The 24,740-nt window shown below is 47.4% G+C and overlaps 2 protein-coding genes across 8 annotated transcripts in view; one reads left to right on the forward strand and one right to left on the reverse strand.

Moving 5' to 3' along the window:
- Positions 1-691: 691 nt before the first annotated feature.
- Atp4b (ATPase H+/K+ transporting subunit beta) lies at positions 692-9,344 on the forward strand. 2 transcript variants are annotated; one of them, XM_041673498.1, is made up of 7 exons: positions 692-803; positions 4,035-4,163; positions 5,905-6,018; positions 6,671-6,870; positions 7,808-7,864; positions 8,863-8,973; positions 9,183-9,344. In XM_041673498.1, the coding sequence occupies exons 1-7, from the start codon at positions 692-694 to the stop codon at positions 9,342-9,344; spliced, it is 885 nt and encodes a 294-aa protein (XP_041529432.1). The 2 variants fall into 2 exon arrangements, with proteins under 2 accessions (XP_041529432.1, XP_041529433.1); XM_041673499.1 differs by having other exon boundaries at positions 8,866-8,973.
- Positions 9,345-18,721: 9,377 nt separating this feature from the next.
- Tfdp1 (transcription factor Dp-1) overlaps positions 18,722-24,740 on the reverse strand; it is a 43,026-nt gene continuing 37,007 nt past the window's right edge. For all 6 annotated transcript variants that reach the window (XM_041673943.1, XM_041673942.1, XM_041673945.1 and 3 more), the window contains 2 exons: positions 24,048-24,126; positions 18,722-20,013 (listed from right to left, as the gene is read on the reverse strand). In XM_041673943.1, coding sequence (XP_041529877.1) covers positions 19,866-20,013; positions 24,048-24,126 — 227 coding nt within the window. In that variant the 3' untranslated portion in view covers positions 18,722-19,865. The remainder of the gene's footprint in view (positions 20,014-24,047; positions 24,127-24,740) is intronic.

The raw sequence follows: 24,740 nt of genomic DNA on the forward strand, positions 1-24,740 counted from the left end.
CCGGAGAGCACCCCCAGATCCCAGGAGTGGGATTCTCCCTGCAGACACACAAGGAATATTAATGGTGCTCTGGTCCTACTTCCAGCAAAGGGCAGGAGAGCATTATCCTCAAGGCAGAGACTGGAAGACAGGCGCCCTCCCTGCAGTGCCTCCACCTTTGCCCAATACTGTCCTTCACCGTTGTTTACCCAGTTCCCTCTGACGTTCCCGTTGACTCTGCCCCGACCACCATCTTGAGAAAGACAGGCCTGTGGGACCACTCCAGGAAGTTGTGGGCACACTTCAGGCAACTTCTCTCACACCCTGATGAGGAGGGGAGTCTTAAAGAAACAGTTCAAGGTCCAAGAGACCTGAGTGGCGGGATGGCAGATCTCAGGCCTGCGACATTTGACCTGGAACGTGCCAGTTCGTCTTTTCCCTCCTGAAGGAGAGCTGAGGCTGTTCTTAGCAGAAACACTTCCCTTCAACCCAATCAGGGGAGATTAAGTTGTCAGCCAAGGGCATCCCAAGGACCAGCTGACTTCTGGGACAGTAGAGGGCAGATATCCGGCAAGCCCCAAGCCTCCCTTGTGTTTGTAGAGTTGATAATGGGGAACTGATATCTGGCTCCAATGCCTTTGGCCTCAGGCAGGGGAGACTATAAGCCTCAGAGGACGCTCCCTGGGCCCAGTCCAGGCCAGCAGGAGAGGACATGGCAGCCCTACAGGAGAAGAAGTCGTGCAGCCAGCGCATGGCCGAATTCCGGCACTACTGTTGGAACTCAGACACTGGGCAGATGCTGGGTCGCACCCCAGCACGGTGGGGTAGGTGTGGGTCATGTGAAGGGGGGCATGGGATGAGGCAGAGAGCTAGCAGCCAACAGGACCCAGGCGCTACTAGGATACCTGGGAACGCACTGCAGGCCATGCCTCACCTCTGCAGGAAGCCGGGGTCCCCAGATGGCCTTGAGGCTCAGATTCCAGAACACCTGCAAAACAGGTCCAAGACTGGCTCCAACTTTTCATCCATGATTTTGAAGCATCATTTTAAAGCTCTTTCTGAAACTAATATTTTTTTAAGTTACAGCAAGTTATGGTAGTTTCTTGTTCAGATAATTGGGGAGGCAGGGATTTACTTCAGTGGATTTGTTCTATTGTGAGAGTTGCCATGACTGTAACATGCTAGGCATATCTGGAGACTTCTTTGACTTCCAGGCTGCATCTGAAGTGGCCTGTGCCGCTGTCATTCTCAAGTGTGGACAAGGTGGGCTAGAGAGATATGTCCACTGAGTACCTTTTTTATGGCTGCCCTGTGGCGATCTGGGGACCCTTCCTACTGGGGCCACCCTAAGAACAGAAAGGTCCTCATAGATTAGAAGACTGTGCACCTGTTCAGGACATCCCCTCATGGAGTATTCTTCCACAAGCAGGAAATATTCCTGAGACCCCAAAAAGTGGCGGCCCTCGGGTTCTCCAGGACATGGGAGTTAAAGACAGAGCTTGAGTGTAAGTGGGTGGGCGCAGTGAGGATATTGCAAGACTACATCACTGGGGAATACAGGATGTGTGCCACCTTACTCCTTAGACGGCAGCCCCAGGCACTATCCCTTTGGGGTCCCCCAGCAGCCACATGGGGATCCGTCCAAGATCCTTCAGGTCTGTGCACATATTGAAGGCTACTTTGGTTGCCCTTTTACCTCCCATCTCAGGGGCCTTGAGAACCAAGATGAGAGTAGACTCACAGAGGGTGGTACCTAATGACTCAACTCCGCAACAATTCGGCTAGTCTCAGCCCAGCTTGAACATGCTACCACATGAGAAGCATACACTGTTCATGTAGAAGGAGGACACATCCTCCTCAAGACCCTGAGACCTCCCAGTGGCGGCTGCATTGAAAATGCGGTCAGTTTCAGAGCAGGGAGGAAACAGGAAGATGCCATATACCAGCGGGAAACACAGAAGCAGAGCTGTCACCAGGGCCATCCCAGGAAGTGGGTCACCTGAAGAAGGGACAGCAGATGGGGCTCTGGGGTAGATGCTGGGATTGTCAACTATCCTCTCAGGAGGTTCTCCTAGCTGCCCAGTCTCCTGCAAGCCTTCTTGATGACTGTAATGCCACTCGGAACTTTCTGGAATGGTTTCTCAGCCTGACCCGAGGACCTGGCCTCAGTGTCTGGTGGCTGAAGAGAGCAAAAGCCAAGTGAAATGACAGAAACAAAGGAACGGGACAAGTTACTCTTAGGGGAAGTGGCACACGAGGTACTTGGAGGAAATGGGGGCTGGAGCCCACAGGCTGAGAACAGCTGACGTCTCAGTGACTTGGGGCATACCATGCCACCCAGGCCACACTCTGTGTGTGACAGGGAACTCCTACCACCAGTAGCTCTCATGTGAGATTCCATGGCATTGCCCCCTTGGAGAACCAAGTCTGACGGTAGCAAGGTTGCATCCTTCATCTGCACCTGGGAGATGCTGAGCCCTGGCTCACACCCATGAGCTGAATAGTCAGAAGAGGGTTTGGGAGGCAGGATGGACAAGTAGCAAATGAAGCCAAGATTCTATCTGTGGCAGCTCAGGTCCCAGGAGGGTAGAGTCAGACAGAAGCCACATCAGGTAGGAGCCTGTAGTGGCCCTGTCAGTCCTGCAATGGAAAATCTCCCTCTCTTGGCCCTTCCCAAACATGATTGGGCATCCACCCCTTAGTGGATATACCACCCTGACAATCCCCTGACAATCACCCCTTAGTGTGTGTACAGCCCTAACAATCCCCTGACAATCAGTGACAGTCATCGGCCACTACCACAGCCAAACCCAATTAGAGGACAAGGTCTTCGTGGAACTACAGTTCTGAGACAGGCCACTGCTGTGTTGGCCACCCAGAGATGCCTTGTCAAGCCATAGCTGGCCTCCAGCCTGTGACCTCCCCACCATCTCTGTCTCCACTGACTTGGTCTTGCCCTTCAGTGACTTTTTGGGTCACTGAAGAAAGACTTACTGGGAGAAAGCCATACCCACATCATGCATTTGGAAGGAGCATCCCATGTTCTTAGAGACCTTCCCATGAAGACCACAGTCATGGACAGCACAGAGACCCTTTTCCAGCACTGTGTTTCTTGGCAGTGGCGCCCATGACCAGAAATCATTCAAAACACGGCTGTGAGGACTTCCCAGTAGCCCAAGTCCAAAGCCATGCCCCAGAGAGCTGTGGTCCCTAGGACTGGCTCTAAAGGAACGTCATCAAAGGGGTCTTCAGGAGTCCATGAATCCCGGCTCACACCCAGGTCAGAACATCTCCTTTCACTGATGCTTGAGCAGCAGGGCTGGGAACCACAGGAGCTGGGCCTGCCCAGCATGTCCCCTAACCTTCTTCTCTGCAGGACACAGGGCAAGTACCTGGCAGGTCCTCAGAGCACAGTCCAGGTATGCTCAGTCATGGCTCTTCCCAGGCAACCATGCACTTTGGCCAACAGCTGCCTTTCCCTGGGAAGCAACTCCAGGGTACAGAACGGGCTCTGGAACCCTGCCACTGTAGCTGTAGTTACAGTGATCAGTGCACCACGCACACGTAGTTGGCACTAAGATGCAGGGGAAGTGACAGGAGCCCACACAAGGCCATGAACATGCCCTGTAGTTCTGTTTGTGAGAAGAAGAAGGACAAGGAGGAAGAGGAGGAGGAAGAGGAGGAGGAGGAGGAGGAGGAGGAGGAGGAGGAGGAGGAGAAGGAGAAGGAGGAGAAGGAGGAGAAGGAGGAGAAGGAGGAGAAGGAGAAGAAGAAGAACAACAACAACAACAACAAGATGATGATGATGATGACCAGAGATGGAGCAGACAGCTAGCTTCAGAACTAGAGAGTAAGGGTAAGAGGTTGTCAAAGAGCTCAGGAGATGCCAATTAGATGAGAAAGTTCTAGAATTCAATAGAGGTGCTGGTGGCACAGCAACTTGAGTGCCTTGCATGGCGCCAGCTATGCTCTCTGTACTGGAGAAGAAGGGAGCCCGGGCTGTGCCGTGTGCATTGTCACGGCTGAGGCTGCTACTTCCAACTCTCTCTTTTCAGTGTGGATCAGCCTCTACTATGCAGCCTTCTACGTGGTCATGACGGGGCTCTTCGCCTTGTGCATCTATGTGCTGATGCAGACCATCGACCCCTACACCCCAGACTACCAAGACCAGTTGAAGTCACCGGGTAAGTTATCAGGAAGGCGTTGGCAATGCACCTGGAGCAGCACACAACGGGGCACAGCAGAGTCCCTTCCCCTGCACACACCCAGGGCAGGAGCCCCACAGCCTCCCAAGAGGGACAATGACTCCAAATTGTAAAGACTGATTGTGGCTTTAGTTTTAAGTAATAAGGGGGGTTAGGAGGGAGGGTCACTGGGACAAGAAGCCTGTGCATTCATATATAGGCTTGTTCACACAGTGGAGTATCTGGAAGAACACACCAGAGACTGCAGGCAAGGGAGCAGGTCTGGAGGGTTCTAGGGAAAAGATCTGGGATGGAAACTCCCCCTTTCACAGTAATCCCTGGAACTGATGAGAAGAGAGAGGAGACCCTGCTATCTGAGGCTGAGAAACGTGAAAACCAAGTCCTTTACCCTTGAAATCGTGTACAGCTGCTCTTTTCATGACACCCACAAAGCCAGCAAAGCCCTGGCTCACGTAAACAGAAAACCAGCAACTTGAATGGGCCCGTTGAGGACAGTGGAAAGAATGTCATGTAAAGGGAGGAGGGAGTGAACCAGCACTAGAAAAAGTCAGAGATGGGCAGGGTGGCTCCAGGCCACTTGCGCATGAGTCTGCACCATGAGCTCGAACCCCTTACATCCCATCTGTTAGCAGAACCAAGACAACACTCAGCAGACAGCAGATAGCAAGGGACTCGGTGACACCCCCCTCCATTTAGCCTATTACAATGAGTTTGTATTTAATTAGAACCAGTGCAGTATTTTAAAAGTATTTCTTACGTTTTTGTTTACTTGTGTGCGCGGGTGTACATGTGTGTGTGCACACACTGCGGTACATGTGTCATGAGAAGACAGCCCCTCGGGAGTTGGTTCTCTCTTTCCTGTGTGGTTCCAGGCATCACATTCGGGTCATCAAGGTTGGGGGGCAAGCACCTTTACCTGCTGAGCTATCTTGCAGCACAAATGAAAGGTATTTTTTTTTATGCCCATGGGTGTTTTGCCTCTATGTCTGTCTGTACATCTGTAAGTGTGTACCTAGCTTGTCCTGGAACTTGAGTTACAGACGGTTATGAGTTGCCATGTGGGTGCTGGGGATCCAACCTGCCTGGGTCCTGTGGAAGAGCAGCCTGTGCTCTCAGCCAGTGAGCCACCTCTCCAGCACCCAAGTGAAAATCCTTTGAGACAGCCCTGGCTGTCCTGGAACTCTGTGTAGACCAGGCTGGCCTCTACCTTCAGAGTGCTGGGATTACATGGGCCACTATGCTGGCTCCCAAGAGAAAAACTCTTGATGTGTGTTTAGATTCCTTTTCCCTAGACACCCACCCGCAGGCAGTGGGGAGCACTCTCCAGAGGCTAGCACCCACTGCACCAATCCTGCTCATGACTCCCCCAGACCCAGAGTCCCCTGTGGAGCATGTAGCACTATTACTGGGCCTAGGCATCCAGAGTCCCAGGGATAGGAGAGAGCTTTGTGCCCACCTTGCTGCATTCCTCAGAGGGCAGGGCCCCAGGACCTGTGTCCTCAGAGGCCTTGGGCCCTTCTTTATAGCATCCCTGCCAAGCTTTCTTAGCTAGAGGGTGCCTGTCCTGCAGCTCCCGCCCAGGAGGGTGAGGAACTAGTTCCATGTCAGATGCATCTACCTGTGGTTGGGACTTGTGTGAGACTGGATAGCCTCGGGGCCCGGGGCTCAGTATAAGTGAGCACTTGGAGAAACCAATCAAGGAGGTGCTCTTTCCTTCCAGGGGTAACCTTGAGACCTGATGTGTACGGGGACAGAGGGCTGAAGATTTCCTACAACGTCTCTGAAAACACCTCCTGGGCTGGCCTCACAGACATCCTCCACAGTTTCTTAGCAGGTGGGGGAACACGAATGCAGCAATATGTCTAAGAGAGAACTCAGGACGACCTCCTCCACAGACAGTGTGGGGCTGAGGACTCGGGACCTCCTCCATGGACAGTGTGGGGCTGCAGACTCAGGATCTCCTTCACAGACAGTGTGGAGCTCAGAACTCAGGATCTCCTCTGTGGACAATGTGGGGCTGCAGACTCAGGATCTCCTCCACAGACAGTGTGGAGCTCAGAACTCAGGATCTCTTCTGTGGACAGTGTGGGGCTGGGGACTCAGGATCTCCTCCACGGACAGTGTGGGGCTGGAGACTCAGGATCTCCCCACAGACAGTGTGGGGCTGGAGACTCAGGATCTCTCCACAGACAGTGTGGGGCTGGAGACTCAGGATCTCCCCACAGACAGTGTGGAGCTGGGGACTCAGGATCTCCCTCCCAGACAGTGTGGGGCTGGGGACTCGGGATCTCCTCCATGGACAGTGTGGGTTGGGGCCTTGGGATCTCCCCCCCAGACAGTGTGGGGCTGGGGACTCGGGATCTCCTCCATGGACAGTGTGGGGCTGGGGACTCGGGATCTCCTCCACGGACAACGTGGGGATGGGTCTTGGGACCACCTCCCTGAACAGCTTGGGGCTGGCTGATGAGAAAATGTATATTCTACAGGCTACACCCCAGCATCCCAGCAGGACAGCATCAACTGTACCTCCGAAAAGTACTTCTTCCAGGAGAGTTTTGCGGCTCCAAACCACACCAAGTTCTCCTGCAAATTCACTGCAAACATGCTGCAGAACTGCTCGGGCCTGGTGGACCCCAGCTTCGGCTTCGAGGAGGGAAAGCCCTGCTTCATTATTAAAATGAACAGGGTGAGTGTCAAGGCCCCACTTTGGAGGTGGCTCTGGAGTGGTAAGGAACCCCCTCCTCACACTTAACGATGGTCCTGGGCCCTTTATCATGCCTCACCCTGACTCCATTCATATTCATTATGTTCAGCTCTTAAATACAAGTCTAGAATTTTCTACTCAGACAGTGTCTTGCCAGCCTTATAACTATAAATACTGTATAAACACGACACAGAGCTAATGAAGGAGATCTCTTCACCAGCAGGGCCTTGAGTTGTGGGTTCAGATTGGGAGGAGCTGGGGCATCCTACATGGTCTCCTTCTGCCCCAGAAACAGGAGTCCTTCAGGGCTGATCCTACCGGAATCACGGGGGCTTCAGTGGTACTGAAGCTGGTGGCAGTAAGTCCCACCAATGCCCTAAGAACAGAGGCACCATAAGCAAGAGGAAGAAATGCGGTCAAGCTGAGTGGCATTCAGGCAATAGGGGCTTGGGGTCACACTTCAAGGGACCAAGTGGCAGGTAAAGACCCAATCAGTCTCACTGCCCATTTCCATTTTACAAGGTCTCAGAAAGCCACACGCTCATGCACTGAACCCACCACAAGGCTATACAGCATGGAAGGGCTCCCCAGAGCTGCCTGGTGAGCAAGGTGTGATCAGTGTTGCACTGGTCCATGTGGCAGTTGATGCTCTTGCCAAAGGCAGGTCCTGTTCAGAGCTCAGGAGACAATGGCTGAGGCTCAAAAAGTCTAGGGAAGGAATGTGAGGCTTTGGGGGCCACTGAGAGCGGCAGGTAGACCCATTCTGCAGCAAGAAAGGCTGCAACATATCACCACAGCAGACGCGGATGCTCTGCCACTGCCAGCCGCCCTCCTACACCGCAGTACCCCAGGGCGATGGCTCAGAAGCACACGTGAGTATCCACCTGCACACCGGGGTACATCGCAGCCTTTCTTCCAGATTGTCAAGTTCCTGCCCAGCAACAACACAGCCCCCCGAGTGGACTGCACCTTCCAGGTGAGTACAGCTGAGGTTGGGGGAGGGGACCCAAGTTAACTCTGAGCACGTGCCAACTGTCACCTGTCAGGAATTGTCTGGAGTGATACCACAATGCAATAATGCTGTAGCCGGGGTTCCCCATCACCAGGTCTGTGCAGCACTCAGAAAGCCTGGCATCGATGTGGGTGACTCACCATCCTACCCCCACACTGTCTACAGTTTTTATTTATAAAAATATTCCAGACCACCAACAGTGTTGTTGCTTAATGGGGCTTAGTATGTCTACTTAGGTGGCATTAATCTCTTACAAAAATATTAAGGATAATATTGAATATTAAACTTACCTTCACTAAATGTTTCCCAAGGTTTGTTTATAATGCTGAGCCCTAACTGACATGTCAAAAGGGCACCTCCGGGAGTGATCCAGGGAACATTTGTCTCGCCAGAGCTCTGTCCCTAGGGCGTCAGGTGTGTGTTTGCTCTTCACTTTTGAAATGATTGTGGCCATACACAAGCTGACCTTAGATTTGAGAGGTCATTGTTCCTGGATGACTGTGAGCTACCTGTTGGGCAGGTCTGCCTCCAACAACGAAAAGGAAATAGCTCCCAGGAACCAGTGTTTACACTTAATTCAGCAAACTGCACCGACCCCGAGCCTGGCTTTGGCAAATGACCCCTTGGTCTTGCCAGCTTTTGCCTCACAATGCTAATAAGCAAACACAGTTTCCCCAATCCCACCACTTACCCAGGACTGTCAGATGGAACAAGTGGGGTGGGAAGTGGCTGAGGTTTGGCCTTTTGAGGAACTGGGTCCTTGCCAGGCTCTCAGGCCTGACTATGAAAGCTGACCAGTGCAAGGCTGACCCTATCACTCTGACATGCAAAGTTTTGTTGGGATTGCTGGCACTGCCACCAGTGCTTGGCACACGGTACACACACAACTCACATGTGTACTTGGACACAAAGGAGAACGTGCCCCGGTGCTCCTAGACTCAGCTGCGGTCTCTCCTCCTCAGGAGGATCACCGACATCCCCAGAAGTACCCTGAGCCCCTACAGGTTGAGTACTACCCACCCAATGGTACCTTCAGCCTCCACTACTTCCCCTACTACGGCAAGAAAGCCCAGGTAGGTCTGTTTCGCTGGGCCCCAATGTGCTTGCTAAGTTACACCTAGCCAACAGGAAAGCCATTTTCAATTTAAAAAAAAAAAAAAAAGACAAAGGCAGAGCAAAGGGGCACACACCTGTAATCCCAGCACCTGGGAGGTGGCGGCAGGAGGATCGGGAGTTTAAGGTTTTCCCCCAAGCGTCTCATTCCCCTGTACTCCCACTTCAGCCCCATTACAGTAACCCTCTGGTGGCAGCAAAGCTTCTCAATGTCCCCAAGAACACAGAAGTCCTCATCGTGTGCAAGATCCTGGCAGACCATGTGACCTTCGACAATCCCCACGACCCATACGAAGGGAAAGTTGAGTTCAAGCTTACAATACAGAAGTAAGCAGGAGTGGTCCTCCACACCTACCGACGCCCAGCAGGCCCTTCCCTCTTGAGGGCACACCCTCTGCTGGGCAGTGTACATCCAACACAGTTCAGCTGGTGACAACCATCTGTTGACACCAGGACACCGTGCTCCTGCCAGCACTCCCCTGAACATCACCAGCTCTATTATATGTATGTTTCCTTATATGTCTGCAATCCAATTGTAGCTGTGGGGTTACCACAGGAGCCCAGAGTCCTGTGACCACTACAGAGACCCCAGAGTGACCCATCTGTCGGTGTTACTGCCCAGTGATCACCTGTCTTTCCTGAGCTTCAATATGAACTAAGGGTCCATATCAGTGTAACATTGGTCACCCCGGCATGACACATTCCCAATTTGTGCCTCTGAGACTCCAACCCCTGTGCCATAAAAACAAACTATATTAAAATCATTCTTATCCTGTGTGGAAAAGTCATGTCTTTCCTGAGCCGGGAAAAAAAAAATTACGAAGAACCAAATGCTCTTTTCTTTAAAGCCTTTCTATGATTTCAATCACAGTACAAGTGACCTTGGCACCTCAGTCACTGGGGCACACAGCTCAGAGATGGCTTAAGGTGCAGGGACGCTCAGTTCCACACAAACAGCCTGCCACCTTGCCCACAGACCTACCCTGTGACCATCTCCAGTCTTAGCCTCCAAGGTTTCAGGCTCTTTCCTTCAAGACACTCACACTTCTTACGGCCTCCTTTGCATCCAAAAAGCCTGCATTTGTCTCTTCCAAGCTGAGATAGAACACAGTACAGAGGACACAGATGCATGCGCACACGCGATGCAACAGGTAAAGGGCTTCCTGGGGTGTAAGACATAGACATGCATCTACCGTTCTGTGTACCCCCTTCATGTTCCGCACTCTGTAGAATATTTTACAGTAACTCGAAGCTCAAGAGTTGGGGGATGGGGTCATTTTCATTTCCATTAGCAAACAGCGGTTTTCAGAAGCATCCACTGATTCGACCAAGCCAAGTAAAACATCCAGCTCTGTATTGATTAGGGTGACTATTGCTGTGATGAAGCACGGTGACCAAATTGGGGAGGAAAGGGTTACACTTCCATAGCACTGTTCATCATCACAGGAAGTCAGGACAGGAACACAAACAGGCAGGAGCCTGGAGGCAGGGGCGGATGCAGAGGCCATGGAGGGGTGCTGCTTACTGATTTTCTCCTCATGGCTCTCCCAGCCTGCTTTCTTATAGAACCCAGGGATGACTCCACCCACCATGGGCTGGGCCCTCCCATATCAATAACTAATTATGGAAATATACTACAGCCCAGTCTTATAGAGGCATTTTCGCAATTGAGATTCCCTCCCCTCAGATGACTCTAGCTCATGTCAAGTTGACATAAAACCAGTCAGCACAATTGATCCCTTGTCACTAGACATACAAATACATCACTGTAAAGCCACAACCTTTCCTTTCTCATTCATCCCTGAGATCTCACATAAGAACATAAACAACTTTAAAAGTTCCACAGTCTTTACAAATGCAGACATTAACTATTCATCCCTTTAAAATATCTCATCTCTTTAAAATTCCAAAATCTTTTTTAAAAGTTCAAAATCTCTCAACTGTGGGTGCTTGTAAAAATAAAAAATTTAGTTAGATGATTTCTTACTTCAAGAGGGAAGAACCAAGGCATAGTAACAGTAAGATCAAAGGAAAACAAAACTCCCGACAGTGTATATAAAGCAATGTCCATCTGGGACCCACACACAACCTACTGAACTCCTCCAAAGGGTTTCGGTCACTTCTCCCGCTCTGCCCTCTGCAGCACACACAGTTTGTCTTCTAGGCTCTGGATGGTTTCACTCCACTGCTGCTGTTTTTAGTGTTCATCCCATGGCCCTGGCATCTCCAAAATGCTGGTGTCCTCTGCTGCAACTGGGCTGCACTTTCGACAATGGCTCTCCTCATGGTGCCAAGCCTCCATGAACCTTTCAATTCTGGGGCTTCAACTATTACGGAAGTCACACCTTCTCCAGTGCCCTATCCTGGACTCTCACAGTACAGCTGCTTTTCATGACCCCGTCATCACTTCAAAACCAGCAACACCTGGGAGGCCCCTACACTACCAAATTCAGCCAGCAGCAGAAGGTGCAACCTTAACCATCTTTGGAATACAGCCTCTGGGTGTGGACTCTGAGGAAACACATCCCAGAAGATTTCACCTTAATGGTGAAGGTCTCATCTTACTCATCGATAACCACTCAGCTCCAGCTGACCAGCATCTATTGTTCCAGTAAAGCACGGGTTTTCTCTATTGTTTCTGGTCTCTTGTCAATCACAGCTGATTTCTCAGCCCACACATTCTTGATTCAGAAGTCCTGGTAGAGTCCTTGTTTCCCTCTGAACCTTCACAAGCCAGGCCTCCACTGTCTACACTGCCCTCAATATTCCTTTCTTTCATGCTCCCACAGAACAGCTCACTGAGTTCTCAACACTCAATGGCTTTTCTAGCCCAAAGTTCCAAAGTCCTTCCATATCCCCTTCAAAACAACACGGTCAGGTCTGTCACAACACTCCACTCCTGGGACCAACTTGTACTAGCTATGATTACTATCGCTATGAAGAAACACCACAACCAAAGCAACTTGGTGAAGAAAAAGGGTTTTTTTTTGGCTTACACTTCCACATTGTAGTCCATCACTGAAGGAAGTCAGGACAGGAACTCAAGCAGGGCGGGAACCTAGAGACGAGAGCTGATGCAGAGGCCACGGAGGGATGCTGCTTACTGGCTTGCTCAGCCTGGTTTCTTGTAGAACCCAGGGATGACCCCACCCACAATGGTGGACTCTCCTACATCAGTCACTAATTAAGAAAATACCCTACAAGTGTGCCTTGGATCCTATGGAGACATTTTCTCAGTTGGGATTCCCACCTCTCAAAACTCTAGCTTGTGTCAAGCTGACATAAACTATATAGCATACCCTTTCATGCCTGGCAGTCTTTCCTTCCTACCTACCATAAAATTTGCAACTTGACATTTTTAGGGCAGCCCGGTGACATCTGCTTGCTCACATGGCTTCACACCCATTGTCCGCATCTACGCACAGTGTTCCTCATCTCCCGACACAGTCACTGTATCCACCAAGCACTTATTTCACACCCCAAGCCCCAACAACCACTCCACCTTCTGTCTCTTTGAGTCTAACTTTGGGGCCTCATATGAGTGGGACCATATGATACGGGATGCCCCTCTGTATGCTGTGAATATGTTTTATTACCATAGGTTAATAAAGAATCTGCTTTGGCCTATGGCAGGGCAGAATATAGCTAGGTGGGAAATCCAAACAGAACTATGAGGAGAAAGAAGGCGGAGTCAATGAGATGTCAACAGCCTCTGGAGAAGATGCCAGAGCATGACCGGCAAGCCACTGGGCATGTGGTGATACACAGATTATTAGAAATGGGTTAATTTATATGTAGAGCTAGCCAGTAAGAAGTCTGAGCCATCAGCCAAACAATTATAATTACTATTAAGCCTCTGAATGATTATTTCATAAGTGGCTGTAGGGACCAGTGGGCAGAAGAGAAACCTGTCCAAAGGGACCAAGTGAGATAGAGAAAAGCATCCAGTTACAACCATACAGTATTTTTTCTGACTGTCTGATACTCACAGGTTTCATCATGTGTCAGAATTCCCTTCTCAGTCAAGACTAAAGTTTTAAATTTTTAGTTGGTATTGTCCACATCTTGTCCTTTATTGTCCTTTATTGGTGAGCACTTGGGTTGTTTGTACCTTTTTGCTATTGGTGATCAATGGTGCTGTGATCGTTAAGTGTGTGATGTCATACAGCAAACTCCTGTTTTTAATTCTTTAGGGACAGACCTCGTGTTTTCCACTAAGGTGACTGTATTTCTCAGATCCACCAGCAGGAATTCGACTTCCTGCCTCCTAACCAGCATGCACCAGTTGTTCAGCTTTCTGTTGCTAGAGTGAATGTCTGAGATAAGCCGTTTAGTAGAGAACAAAGGTTCACTTGGGCTCACAGTTGTGGCCTTCAGGTTGACCAGGTTGACCTACTGCCTAGAAAGTGTCTAGTAGGAGCATGAAATCATGGCAAGACATAGTGAATGAAGCTTTCCACATTATGGTCAGGAGACAGAAATTTTTTTTCTAAAAAAATCTCAAATTCCAGGATTCCTCTTAAGGGCAGATCCCCCAAAAGGACTGAATGAAGTCTTCCCATTAGACCTCCCCTCTTACAATCCCCCAGCTTCCCAAAGCATCACACTAAGGGCCAGCCTGTATGGGCCTTGGGCTGGAAACAGGGCTCAGTTGGTAGCACCTACCTAGCTTGTACAAAGCCCTGGGTAGAACCCAGCATATATAAACCTGGTATGGTGACACATGCTTGTAATCCTAGCACTTGGGAGTCAAAGGCAGAAAGAACAGAAGTTAATGCCCATCTTCAGCTATGTAGCAAATTTAAGGTCAGTTGGGGATACTGGAAACTATGTCTTAAAATGACAACAACAAAAAAGAAGCAAATCCACACCCCAGACAAAAGCAGTGAGGGGCCATTACAGATCCAAGCCATAGCGACTTGGCATTTAGAGACTCAGACCATAATGACTTGGCATTTACTCTATTTTCTGCGTCACAGGTCTTCATCCTCAAAGTGACGTGGCATCTCTTTATGGTTCTAATTCCCATTTCTCAATTCTTGTGTCGAGTACCTTCTCGTGTTCTCAGACCACTGCCAATCTCCACAGAGAGGCACTGAACCACAGCCTTGCCCATTCTCCACCAAGCGCTCTGCTTGCTACTGTTCCGTTTTAAGGGTTCTCTCCATTTTATATACGACTTTTCTCACAGGGTTTGCACATATCTCTTTCATCCTGTGGTGTGATGATTAATCTGTCACCTAGAGGAGACTTAGAATCACTATAGAAACACTCTGGGGTATCTGTAAGCGGTTTCCAGACAGAGAAGATTCACCCCAAATGTGAACGACGTCATCCCATGGACTGGCATCTAGACCTAAATAAAAGGGGCTGAGGACAAGCATTCATTTCTCTGCTTCCTGATCACAGATGTGGCGTGGGCGGCTGTCCCGTGTTCCTGCTGCCATGCCTTCCCCACCATGGTGAACGGCAGCCTCACACGCTGCGAGCAGACATTAGCCCTTTCTTCTTTAGGTGGATCTTTGTTACGTGTTTTATCACACAGATGAGGAAAGGGAACTAATACCCGTGGGTGAGCATTTCTGTTCAATGCATGCTTTGATTTTTTTCTTGAGGCTTACAACAGTGTTGTTTTTCATCTGATATCTTTGGTGTCATAAATTATTGCCAAATCCAACACTGTAAAATTTTGCCTTGTTTTCTTAAGTTGCATAGTTTTAGATCTCACATTTAGGTCCATCTTAGCTTTAATTTTTTAAAAAAAAAAATTATGTGTGGGTGTTGTGACTGCATGTATGCCTGTGTACCATGTGGAAATCAGAAGGCACGAGATTTGCAGGAACTGTAGTTACAGATGGTTGTGAGTTACCATGTGGGTGCTGGGAATCAAATCTGGGTCCTCTGCAAAAGCAGCCAGTGTTCTTAACCACTGAGCCATCTCTTTAGTGCCCTTTGACTTTTTAGATGGCGTTCCGCCAATCCTTCACTCACTTGCATGCAGGTACTCAGTTCTCCCAACACCATTTGTTGAAGAAGTCTCTGCTTTTCCCCACTAGACAGCCCAAGAACACTTGCTCAAGAATGTGTTTTCTTGCTTGGCCAGTCCTGTAGTCTGTTTGGCTTCCTGCCCATACCAGCAGTAGAGTCTGAAATTAAGTCTGTGGGCTCCGTTTTATTCACTTTCAAGACTGTTTTGCAAATCAGAGTGCCTTGAATTTGGGTGAGTCGTCCCTCTCCACAAATCCCACTATTAGGATTTGGGTAGGGATCCCCGAGGATGTTCTCTCAGCATTATCTTCTACACCACATGGAATGTTTTCATTTGTTTTCTGAAATTTCTGTTTTATAGAGTTCACCAAGTCTTTCATTTCCTTGGGTAAGTCAGTTAAGAATTTTATTCTTTATTATACCAGTGTAAATTTATCTTCATGTCCTTTTCAGATTTCCTCTGTCACTTTGCCTTACTATCCGAATGTGAATCGTCCTCCTCGTGTCTGGATTGAGTGTTTAGTCTGCAGCTGTGAAGACTGTTTGGAAAGGTGATAACGCTTGGAGGTAGAGTCTAGCTGGAGAAGTAGGTCACTGGGAGCATCCTTTGAATGTTTCAGCTGATCCCCAACCCCACCTATGCGCTAACTTCCTGCCAGTCATTAGGTAGGCAGCCTCCTGCTCCACACAGTGTCTGCCATGATACTCTTTACTAAGGCCCCATGATCAATGGAACCTAGAATTATGGATTCAAATCTCCGAAGCCAAGCCAAAATAATCTACCTTTGTGTTATTCTGTTATTTTGGTCGCAGTTTGATGGCTAATCTTGCTTATCAACTTGAACGGACCTGGGGTCGACTAAGCAGATCTGTAAGCGTGTTTCTAAGGTGAACGGTATGGGGGCCCTTCCCCTATATGTGGTAGCCCAGTTATAATGTCAGAGGAAAGAGCAGTGCTATGAGTTTCCACCTACTGTGAGTGCATCTACACTGTATCATCCTTTACTGACAGCAGAACCCAACCTCCTCAGCCTTTCTCCAGCAATCCTCCACACCTCCAGCTCCAGAGGGGATTGCTGATGCATTCAGCCTTGGGAACTACTCCAGCAGGTGGGTAGCCACTGTTGGGGATTACCCAGTCCACGTTATGTAAATCAATCTAGTAAATCCGTTTTTGCAGTATGTTCGTTCTATGGGTTCGGTTCCTTTTGAACCCTGAGAGCTATACAAAATTAAGGTGCTTTCTTGCATCTGTATTAGTCCTAAAAGTATTTTAGTGGATTCCTTTAGATTTCTGATACGTAAGATTATATCATCCACAAATGCAGATGTTTTTCTTTTCTTTTTTTACCCTGACTTCCCTGAATAGAATTTCTAGGACTATGTTGAGCAGAATTAATAGTGGCCCCTCACCATGTTCTAATCAGCACCTTACCCTGTGCATCACACTCAGAGGCCATTCATTCATGACCTCACATCTGTTTCTTTCAATATTTGCTGACCATCGAAAAGGTTACTGAATTTTGTAAAATGCCTTTTCTGCATCAGAGATGAACATGTAGGTTTAGTTGTTGGTCTCAATTATATAGTGTGCACAGGAGCTATTTTTTCAATGCATTAGTCTCTTAAGTTATGAAAAAAACATTGCAATGCTAGCAATGTTTTGTTGTTCCTATGTTTACATTGTGTTCTTCATTTTGGTTTCTGGTCACTGTTTAGTACCCTTATAATGACATTTAGTGCCCTCTTCTGGCCTGCAGGTATACATGCAAGCAGAACACTGCATACCCAATAAAGTCTTTAAAAAAAAAAAAAAAAGAAGAAAATTCTTGTCCGGCAGTGGTGGCACACACCTTCAATCTCAGCACTCGGGAGACAGAGACAGGCAGATCTCTGTGAGTTCGAGGCCAGCCTGGTCTTCTGAAGAAGTTCCAGGACAGGCTCCAAAAGTACAGAGAAACTGTCTGGGGGAGGTAGGGCTCTTAGGGAAGAGAGTCCAAGTTGAAGCAGGGTCTTACTTTGTAGCCTGTCCAGTGACAGGATATGAAACTGAAAATCAAATCCTGAAAATAATCTTTACAATTTATTATTGTTTATGTGCATGATTCCAGAGACTGCTCTCAGGCCACCAGGCTTATACAGCAAGTGCTTCATGGGCTGGCAGGACTCCTGATGGATGTCCTATCGCTCTTTCCAGCATTCTCAACATATCAGCCTACTGCCTCGCAGCCTCACAGATGGCAAATGTCTGGATGTTCCTGAGGAATGCACACATGTGACGAGTGAGTTTCTATTGCTGTAAAGAGACACCATGATCACAGCAACTCATAAGGAAAACGTTTCCTTGGGGTAGCTTAGTTTCAGAGGTTTAGTCCAATTACCATCGCGGAGGTGTGCAGACACGGTGCTGCAAAAGTTGCTAGAGTCCTCCATCCTGCAGGCCACAGGGATTGTTCTTAGACAGTGGGCAGTATCCTGAGCACAGGAAACCTCAAAGCTTGCCCCCACAGTGACAGACAACCACTAACAAAGTCACATCTCCTAATAGTGCCACTCCCTATAAGCTTATGCAGACCAAACTACCACAGTTCTTTTCAACATTACCTTCTGGAAAATTCGTCCGTGAGAACACAGCCTCAGTTTACTTGGAACGTGTTTCTTGGATGCTTCACCAGGGGGCCTTTCACGGCTTAAAGAGTTCAGTCACATAGAGTTCTTCACACACTCTCCGCCTGTCAGAGCTGTGTTCCTTCTGTCTTTAACGTTTTTTCTCCTGTTCCCTCAGACTGGGGAATCATCAAGTTTGCCAATTCTACTTCTGATGCTACCTAGTGAATTATTTCAGTCCATTCTGCCCAGGATTTCTTTCTAGCCTCTCGGGCACAGTGTCTGATCTACCGCTTCCTGGAAGTGCAACACCATTTTCGTTTTCCTCGTGTCCTCTTTCTGCTGAAGACAAGACAATTAAATCTGTTCACAATGTCCAGAAAGTGAATTCTATTTCCAAGGTTTGCTGTTCTGAACTCTCAGTTGTGGGTTATCTGCATTCGGGGTGGATCAGCCAGAAATGCCACCCACAAGCCTTTTCAAGTCAACTCCGTACCTCTTTCCCTGGGCATGCCCAGTCAACTTCCCAAACAGAAGGTTGCTTTTTAATGTCTGAGATTTCAGTGTCTGGAATCCCAAAGGAGAAAAGAAAAATAGAGGAGAGGGGTGGAAAAAAAGGTACCAACTTTTAAATATAGTCAGCCAACGGGTAGAAGAGCTTGAAGACATAGTGAAGCTCCAGTGTCAAGAACCTCTTGTCTGTACCTATTTCAAACAGTCCCTAAGTAGTTGTATCTGGCAGATTCTACCAGTGCATTTGTCTAGGCATGAAGAGACTGCTGGTATACCCATTCCTCCTCTCCAGAACTCTCAGTCTTCAAGTATTTTTGAAAGTCAAACCTACAAAGTGAACCCTAACTTTCAGGATAGAGGAAAAGGTCAAAGACCGAACCTCTGTACTTGGGCACCCAGAGAAGGTACTTATGACCCAATTCCCGCTTTATCTCCTTTCCTCCTTCCTGACCCTGCCATGCCTGGCACTGGAGTGACTGTGAGGCCATGAGACATACCAGGACGCTGCTGCTGAGCTGGTATCCAATTCATCCACTCACGACAGTCCAGAGTAATTTTAGAGTACAGTTCTGAGTCACACAAACACAGAGCCTGTTTAAAATGCCCATGCACGTTTTATTAATAAAACTAACAGTGCCGAGTTAAACAAGTCAAACAATTAAAGTCTCTTTATATTCCATAAAATATTACAGAAAAGTTTATTTGTGTTTCAATAAAAAGACTATCATTTTAGAACAGGCAGCTAAGAGCAACTGTGCAGTTAACGAGTTTTTGTGAATAAATTTTAAGAGACTATTGCCTGTCCTTAAATTCCTTTTTCTTTTTATAAAAAAAGAACTATTAAAAATGATTGACAAATTTTGAGTTAAAAAACTGTTAAAACATTCTCTATGTTTAATTTCAACTTTATAATAGATTACAGGAAGATGCTCATGAAACAAATACAACATTTGTTTCAGTACACGTCTTTAAATGATAGACTTATAAGTATGTAAACAACTATATAATAAAAAGTTTCCAAACGTAGCCTGTAAGAAATCAGGCAAATTTACCATAAGCAAACTTTCTAGACAATTTCCATAGCTGCACCAGCGTGGCAGTAAACTTCTTCCAAACAAAACAAAAACAAACAAACAAGAAAAACTACTTTGCAATTTGTTGTTGCAATAGAAAAAAAAAAGTGTACAAACTTGATGGAATTACAACAGTCAATATAATTTAAGGAAAAATAAAGTCATAATAAGACGTATGGCGCTTAATGTTTAAAAACTAGAGCTTTGCTATTGGCTTGGTTCTTTGGACACCGCATGATTTAACAAATGGAAGGAAAATTCACCCTGAAGTCTGGTAATTCACCACCTAGGTGCTGGATGCCCAGGAAGGGTAGCATTTATTATTGTCACTGGTGTGGGTGCAGTGCAGTTTCCTCAGCAAACCCAGCAACAACTGTTGAGGGGCAAAATAAACTTCAAACAAAATAAAAGAGAGAAAGAGAAAGCGCAAAAACACAAAATCCTAAAAGAAAATATGGGCTCTGCATCAGCACGCTGGCTTCAAAACATCTGCAACGCAGCTCACACCATGGCGGGCACGGTCCGTACTGGAGGTGCACAGCTAACCCAACCACTCATGGATATCTTCTTGGAAGCAGGCCAAAAAGAACAAAAAGTCCCACTTTAAGTTTTCTTCTCTAGTAATTTTTTCCTGAAGCTGAATTTGAAGAAGGGGTCTACAGGCCGAGTAATCAATCCTCCTCGTCGTTCTCATTAAAGTCATCGTCGTCATCATCATCCTCCCCAACGTACGAAACAGGGGTCTCTACCCTGGAGCCGCTGTACTGAGACCCATTGGAGCTTGTGGCCAGCATCCCATCTGCACCATTGCTCAAGTCACTGCAAAGACAGACCCGTCAGTGGGGAGAAGCCTGTTCTGTCCATCCAAGAAAGGCCTTGACCTTAAGAGGTGGTGGGTTTTTCCCTCCCTCCCTTCCTCCCTTTCTTTTTTAAATTACAAGGCAGAAAAGGAAATTTTTGGCCATCTGCAATATTAGAACCCTAACCTGTAATAAGCTTCACTCTGCTTGGGCTTCCTCAGCCCACCCTCTTTAAACATGTAATAGTATAGTGCCTGGTCATTAGACCTCACATGAGATCCCTGAGATACTAAGGTAGGAAAAAGAATGGGTTGGGCATCAAACACCAAACAAGGTACAACTACCTTTGTAAAGCACAGGGTTCATTCCCTAATATTTACCTATCTCTGTCTCTCACATACACTCAAGCCCTAATATTTCTCTCTCTCTCTCTCTCTCTCTCTCTCTCTCTCTCTCACACACACACACACACACACACACACACACACACACACACTCTACAGCAACATGGGTCAGTCAGAACCGGGAGTCACCACATATTTAGCGCAGGCTGAGCTGAAGGTGCTTATCAGTTAATGGAAAGTCACAATCATGGATCCTAGAGCTCTGACACTTGTCAGCACTGTACAGGAAACACTAGCCTTCCTTCTGATGGGGAACTACATCTATAATGTTTACCATAGCAAAAGTACTCTGAGGTGGTGAAGAACAGTCAAAGCCACAGCTACCCTTTGGGCTGTTCCAGTAACTGCAGGAGACCTACATACTGTGTGCTAAACAGCACAACACCAACACTGCACTCCTCAAGACAGGGCCAGGGCTTCATTCTCTCAATGTGAGAAGTGGGAAACCAGGAAAGGTTAGACCAAAAAAAGAACCAATGGTCAGCCAGATGGTTCAATGGGTAAAGACTCACAACTTTGATACCCAGAACCCACATAAAGGTGGAAAGAGAGTCAACTTCATGAAGTTGTCTTCTGCCCTCCACATATTTAACACACACACACGACTACAGAGAAAACACATTAGAACACACTCCACCTCAAGCAATAACTGTTGTTAAGCACATTCTCATTCAGCTCAAACTTGAGGACAAGAGCGAGAAGAGCTGATCTCTGAGAGCTAGTGCATTACAACACAGGAAACCTCAAACACAAATGTCACTCGTGCTGTCACCCCAAAAACCCCTGGAATAACACGAGGGTGTTCACTCACACTATGGCCTCAACTGACTCCAGCAACACCTATGGCTATTAACTTCAAACAATTCTACAATTAAATTTATATCTTATTAACATTTAAGCAAAGACTGTACCTACAACATAATAAGCAATACTCATTATTTCCTTGTTCAATTTCACTACAAAGGCCATCTTAAGGCTATCTCTAAGTACACCACTCAACTTCTGAAATTGCTAGGCCAGATGATGGTTGGCATGTTTAAACAGTGAAGGTCCTCCAATAACACAGAGAATAAAGAGATGCAATGTTGGGGAATATTATTTTCAGGTGTGTGACTTTGGTTTATACTTCATTTGTTTAACTCTGTGAAGCTGTGTTTCTGTGCCTGTCTAAAACACCTGATGGTCCTAATAAAGGGATGAACTGATGTGGAATTCCCCTCTGTATGCTGTGATTACCATTAATGAATGAAGGAACAGATTTGGGCCTATAGCAGAGCTATAAGGGAACAGAGCTAGGCAGGGAAAACTAAGCGGAATGCTAGGAGAAAGGAGGTAGAATCAGAGAGAAGCCATGTACCTTGCCAGAGACAGATGCCAGAACTTTAACCGGCAAGCCACAGCCACGTGGCAATACACAGATTAATGGAGATGGGTTAAATTAATATATAAGAGTTAGCCAATAAGAACTAATGGGAACTAATGGGCCAAGCAGTGGTTTAAATAATACAGTTTCTGTGTGATTATTTCGGGGCTAAGAAGTCGGGAACTAACTAGCGGCCTCCTCCAACAACAAATGGCTAATAGCAAGGCAAGAGCAAGGATAGGCAAGGCTAGCAGGTAGAGCATATAAATAGGAGAACTGAGAACAAAAAGAAAGAAGAGCCAGAGAACAAGGAGAGGAGGACACCAGGGGCTAGACACTTAGCTACATAGTTAGCCACAGAGAAAGAAGTACAGAAAGGTATATAGAAATAGAAAAAGATAAAAGCCCAGAGGCTAAAGGGAGTCGGATAATTTAAGAAAAGCTGGCAAGAAACAAGCCAAGCTAAAATTGGGCATTCATAAGTAGTAGGTCTTCATATGCGATTTACTTGGGAGCTGGGTGTCAAGCTCCCCAATAAGTCAACAGTAAAATATCACATAATAATGCAATAAAATGCAAAGTGTTGGGCTGTCTGTCACATGAGGATCTGAATTGAGATCACTAAAACCCATGTAAAGTCAGGCCACGAACGTTACAGAGACGGCTCAGAGGTTAAGAGCACTGGCCACTCTTACAGGGTTCCTATCATCCTCTTATGGCCTCCACAGGTACCTGGCATGCATGTGGTGCACAAACGTGTATGCACAAAACACTCACATACCATACAAATTTAAATAATATTTTAAAGAAAAAGCCATACTCAGCAGTAACCCTAGAACTAAGGTGGCCAGAAGGTAGAGACAGGCAGATCTCTGGAGCTCGCTCGACCAGTTTAGCCAATCTGTGAGCTCTGGGTTCAGTGAGAGAGTTTTAAAAAATAAGCAAGAAAAGAAGATATCCTCCATGTGCACACGTACCTATACACACATGCACACACACAAAAAACAAAACACTACCGCCCCAGGGAAGCAGAGGAGCTGTTGTCAGTAGAAAGCCGCTGGAAGAAGAGTCAGTTTTGTTCAGGGATGTGGGCCCCAAGGGCTACCCACGCCCGGCAGATAATCCTACACCCATACACACTAAGCAGACCTAGTGAGTGTGAGGGAGAGAGGGGTCGAGGGCAAATGATCATATGCAAGGATATGAAGTGAGGAGGGAAGAGAGGGAGAACAGGGGAAAGTGGTGGGGAGGAATGATGGATGGATTTGATCGGAATGCATTGCATGCATGTATGAATGTAAGTAAAATACTTTTTAAAAAGAAAAAAAACAAACCCACAAACCAACAGTAGGTTTTGACCAGGTATGGTATGGAGAGCTGTAATTCCAGCACTGGGAGAGTGAGGCAACAGGATGTTAAGGTCAATACTGGGCCTGGCTGTACAGTGAAACTGTCTTAAAGGGAAAGGGGGGGGGGGGATAGGAAGGTATTACATTAAGGTAATAGTGCTTGCTATGCAAACCAGATGAACTGAGTTTGGTTCCAGGATCCCACAATGAAAGGAGTAAACAACTCCTAAAAGTTGTTCTCTGACCTCTACACAAGTACCATGATGTGTATACTAACACTCACATACACACAATAGCAGATTTTTAAAAACTGGGGCCAAAAGCACTTGCCACACAAGCCTGGACACAAAGTTTGACCCTTGGAACCATGAAAAGATGGGAGAGAATTGATTCCACACATGCCCGCATACATCATATACACAAACACGTAAATAATAATAATAAAACAAGTGTTTATAAATATAGTATACAGAAATAGGAAATAAAATTGTATACACACTATATCATCAGATATATTTTAAGAAAATAGCCATTTAAAAAAAAAACAAAAACTATTAAAAACAAAACAAAATACCGGTTAGGTGGTGGCGGCACACGCCTTTAATTCCAGTGCTCAGAAGCAGGTGAATCTCCAAGTTTGAGGCCTGGTCTACAAAGCAAGTTCCAGGCCAGGACTACACAGAGACCCTGTCTCAAATCCCCTCCCCCAGAAAAACAAACCCCCAAAGAAAACAAAACCTTTGACACTTTCCCTGCTGAGGACAGCAGGACATGCGTAAGTTTGTAAGTCTGCCCCCACCTTACTATCAAATACTAAAAAAAACATCAACAAAACAACCACATAAATCTATATATCCATGGGGGGGCATTCTGCAGGGATAAACAGTGTGTCCCCGCCTATCTGACACAGTAGAGCTACCCCACCCCCAGTTGTCACCTGGCGGAAAGCCTTGTGCCATTGGATGTAGAACCTGTTGTTGTGACGAATACTCCACCAATGGATCCCTGAGCCATTTCTAGAAAGAGAGAGAAGCAAATGGAAGTAAAACTGGGAAGCCAGGCATGGTGGCACCTGCCTTTAACCCCTGTACTTGGGAGGAAACTCTCTTGAGTTCTGGACCAGCCAGAGCTATACAGTAAGACCATCTCTAACAAAGAGAAACTCCTGAGACCCAATGTGCAAGAAAGAAGCAAGGCTACATGACAGCCACAGCTTGGGGAGATCCTCGAACACCCTGACTGGTTACTTTCTACACCCTCTGTAATATGAACCAGGGCGGCTGGTTCCCAGGCAGGCAGGACAAGGGCAGCATGTTCCCCTCAGGAGGGGCGCCCAGTGCAGCTCTGTGTGCCAAAAGCAGCCGAGGGCAGAAAGAGAACTAACAGCACAAGTGCACAGCATCCCCTTACAGCTGAGGCCCCAGAGCTCTACAGGAGCTGAAGGCAGGGCCCAGGCCAGGTGTCAAGCCTGCATCTACTGCTCTGCTGCAGGACGGCTGAGTGCAGGCAGGAGCTAATGCCCCCAAGCCTCAGACAGGGCAGGACAGATACTCATGTGATCTGGGACAGAGTTCTTACTTAGCACATAAGGAGTCCCTGACAACAATCTCAGAAAGCAAATTCACACCAT

Source organism: Microtus oregoni, unplaced genomic scaffold (assembly GCF_018167655.1).
Source record: "Microtus oregoni isolate MIOR12 unplaced genomic scaffold, Mior012 000024F_ref0000369, whole genome shotgun sequence".
Lineage (NCBI taxonomy): Eukaryota > Metazoa > Chordata > Mammalia > Rodentia > Cricetidae > Microtus > Microtus oregoni.

Coding starts and splice junctions, on each gene's coding strand:
- Atp4b (XM_041673498.1), top strand. CDS start 692: ATGGCAGCCCTACAGGAGAAGAAGTCGTGCAGCCAGCGCATGGCCGAA. Junction 804..4,034: donor TCGCACCCCAGCACGGTGGG/GTAGGTGTGGGT, acceptor CTCTCTTTTCAG/TGTGGATCAGCCTCTACTAT. Junction 6,019..6,670: donor CCTCCACAGTTTCTTAGCAG/GTGGGGGAACAC, acceptor TATATTCTACAG/GCTACACCCCAGCATCCCAG.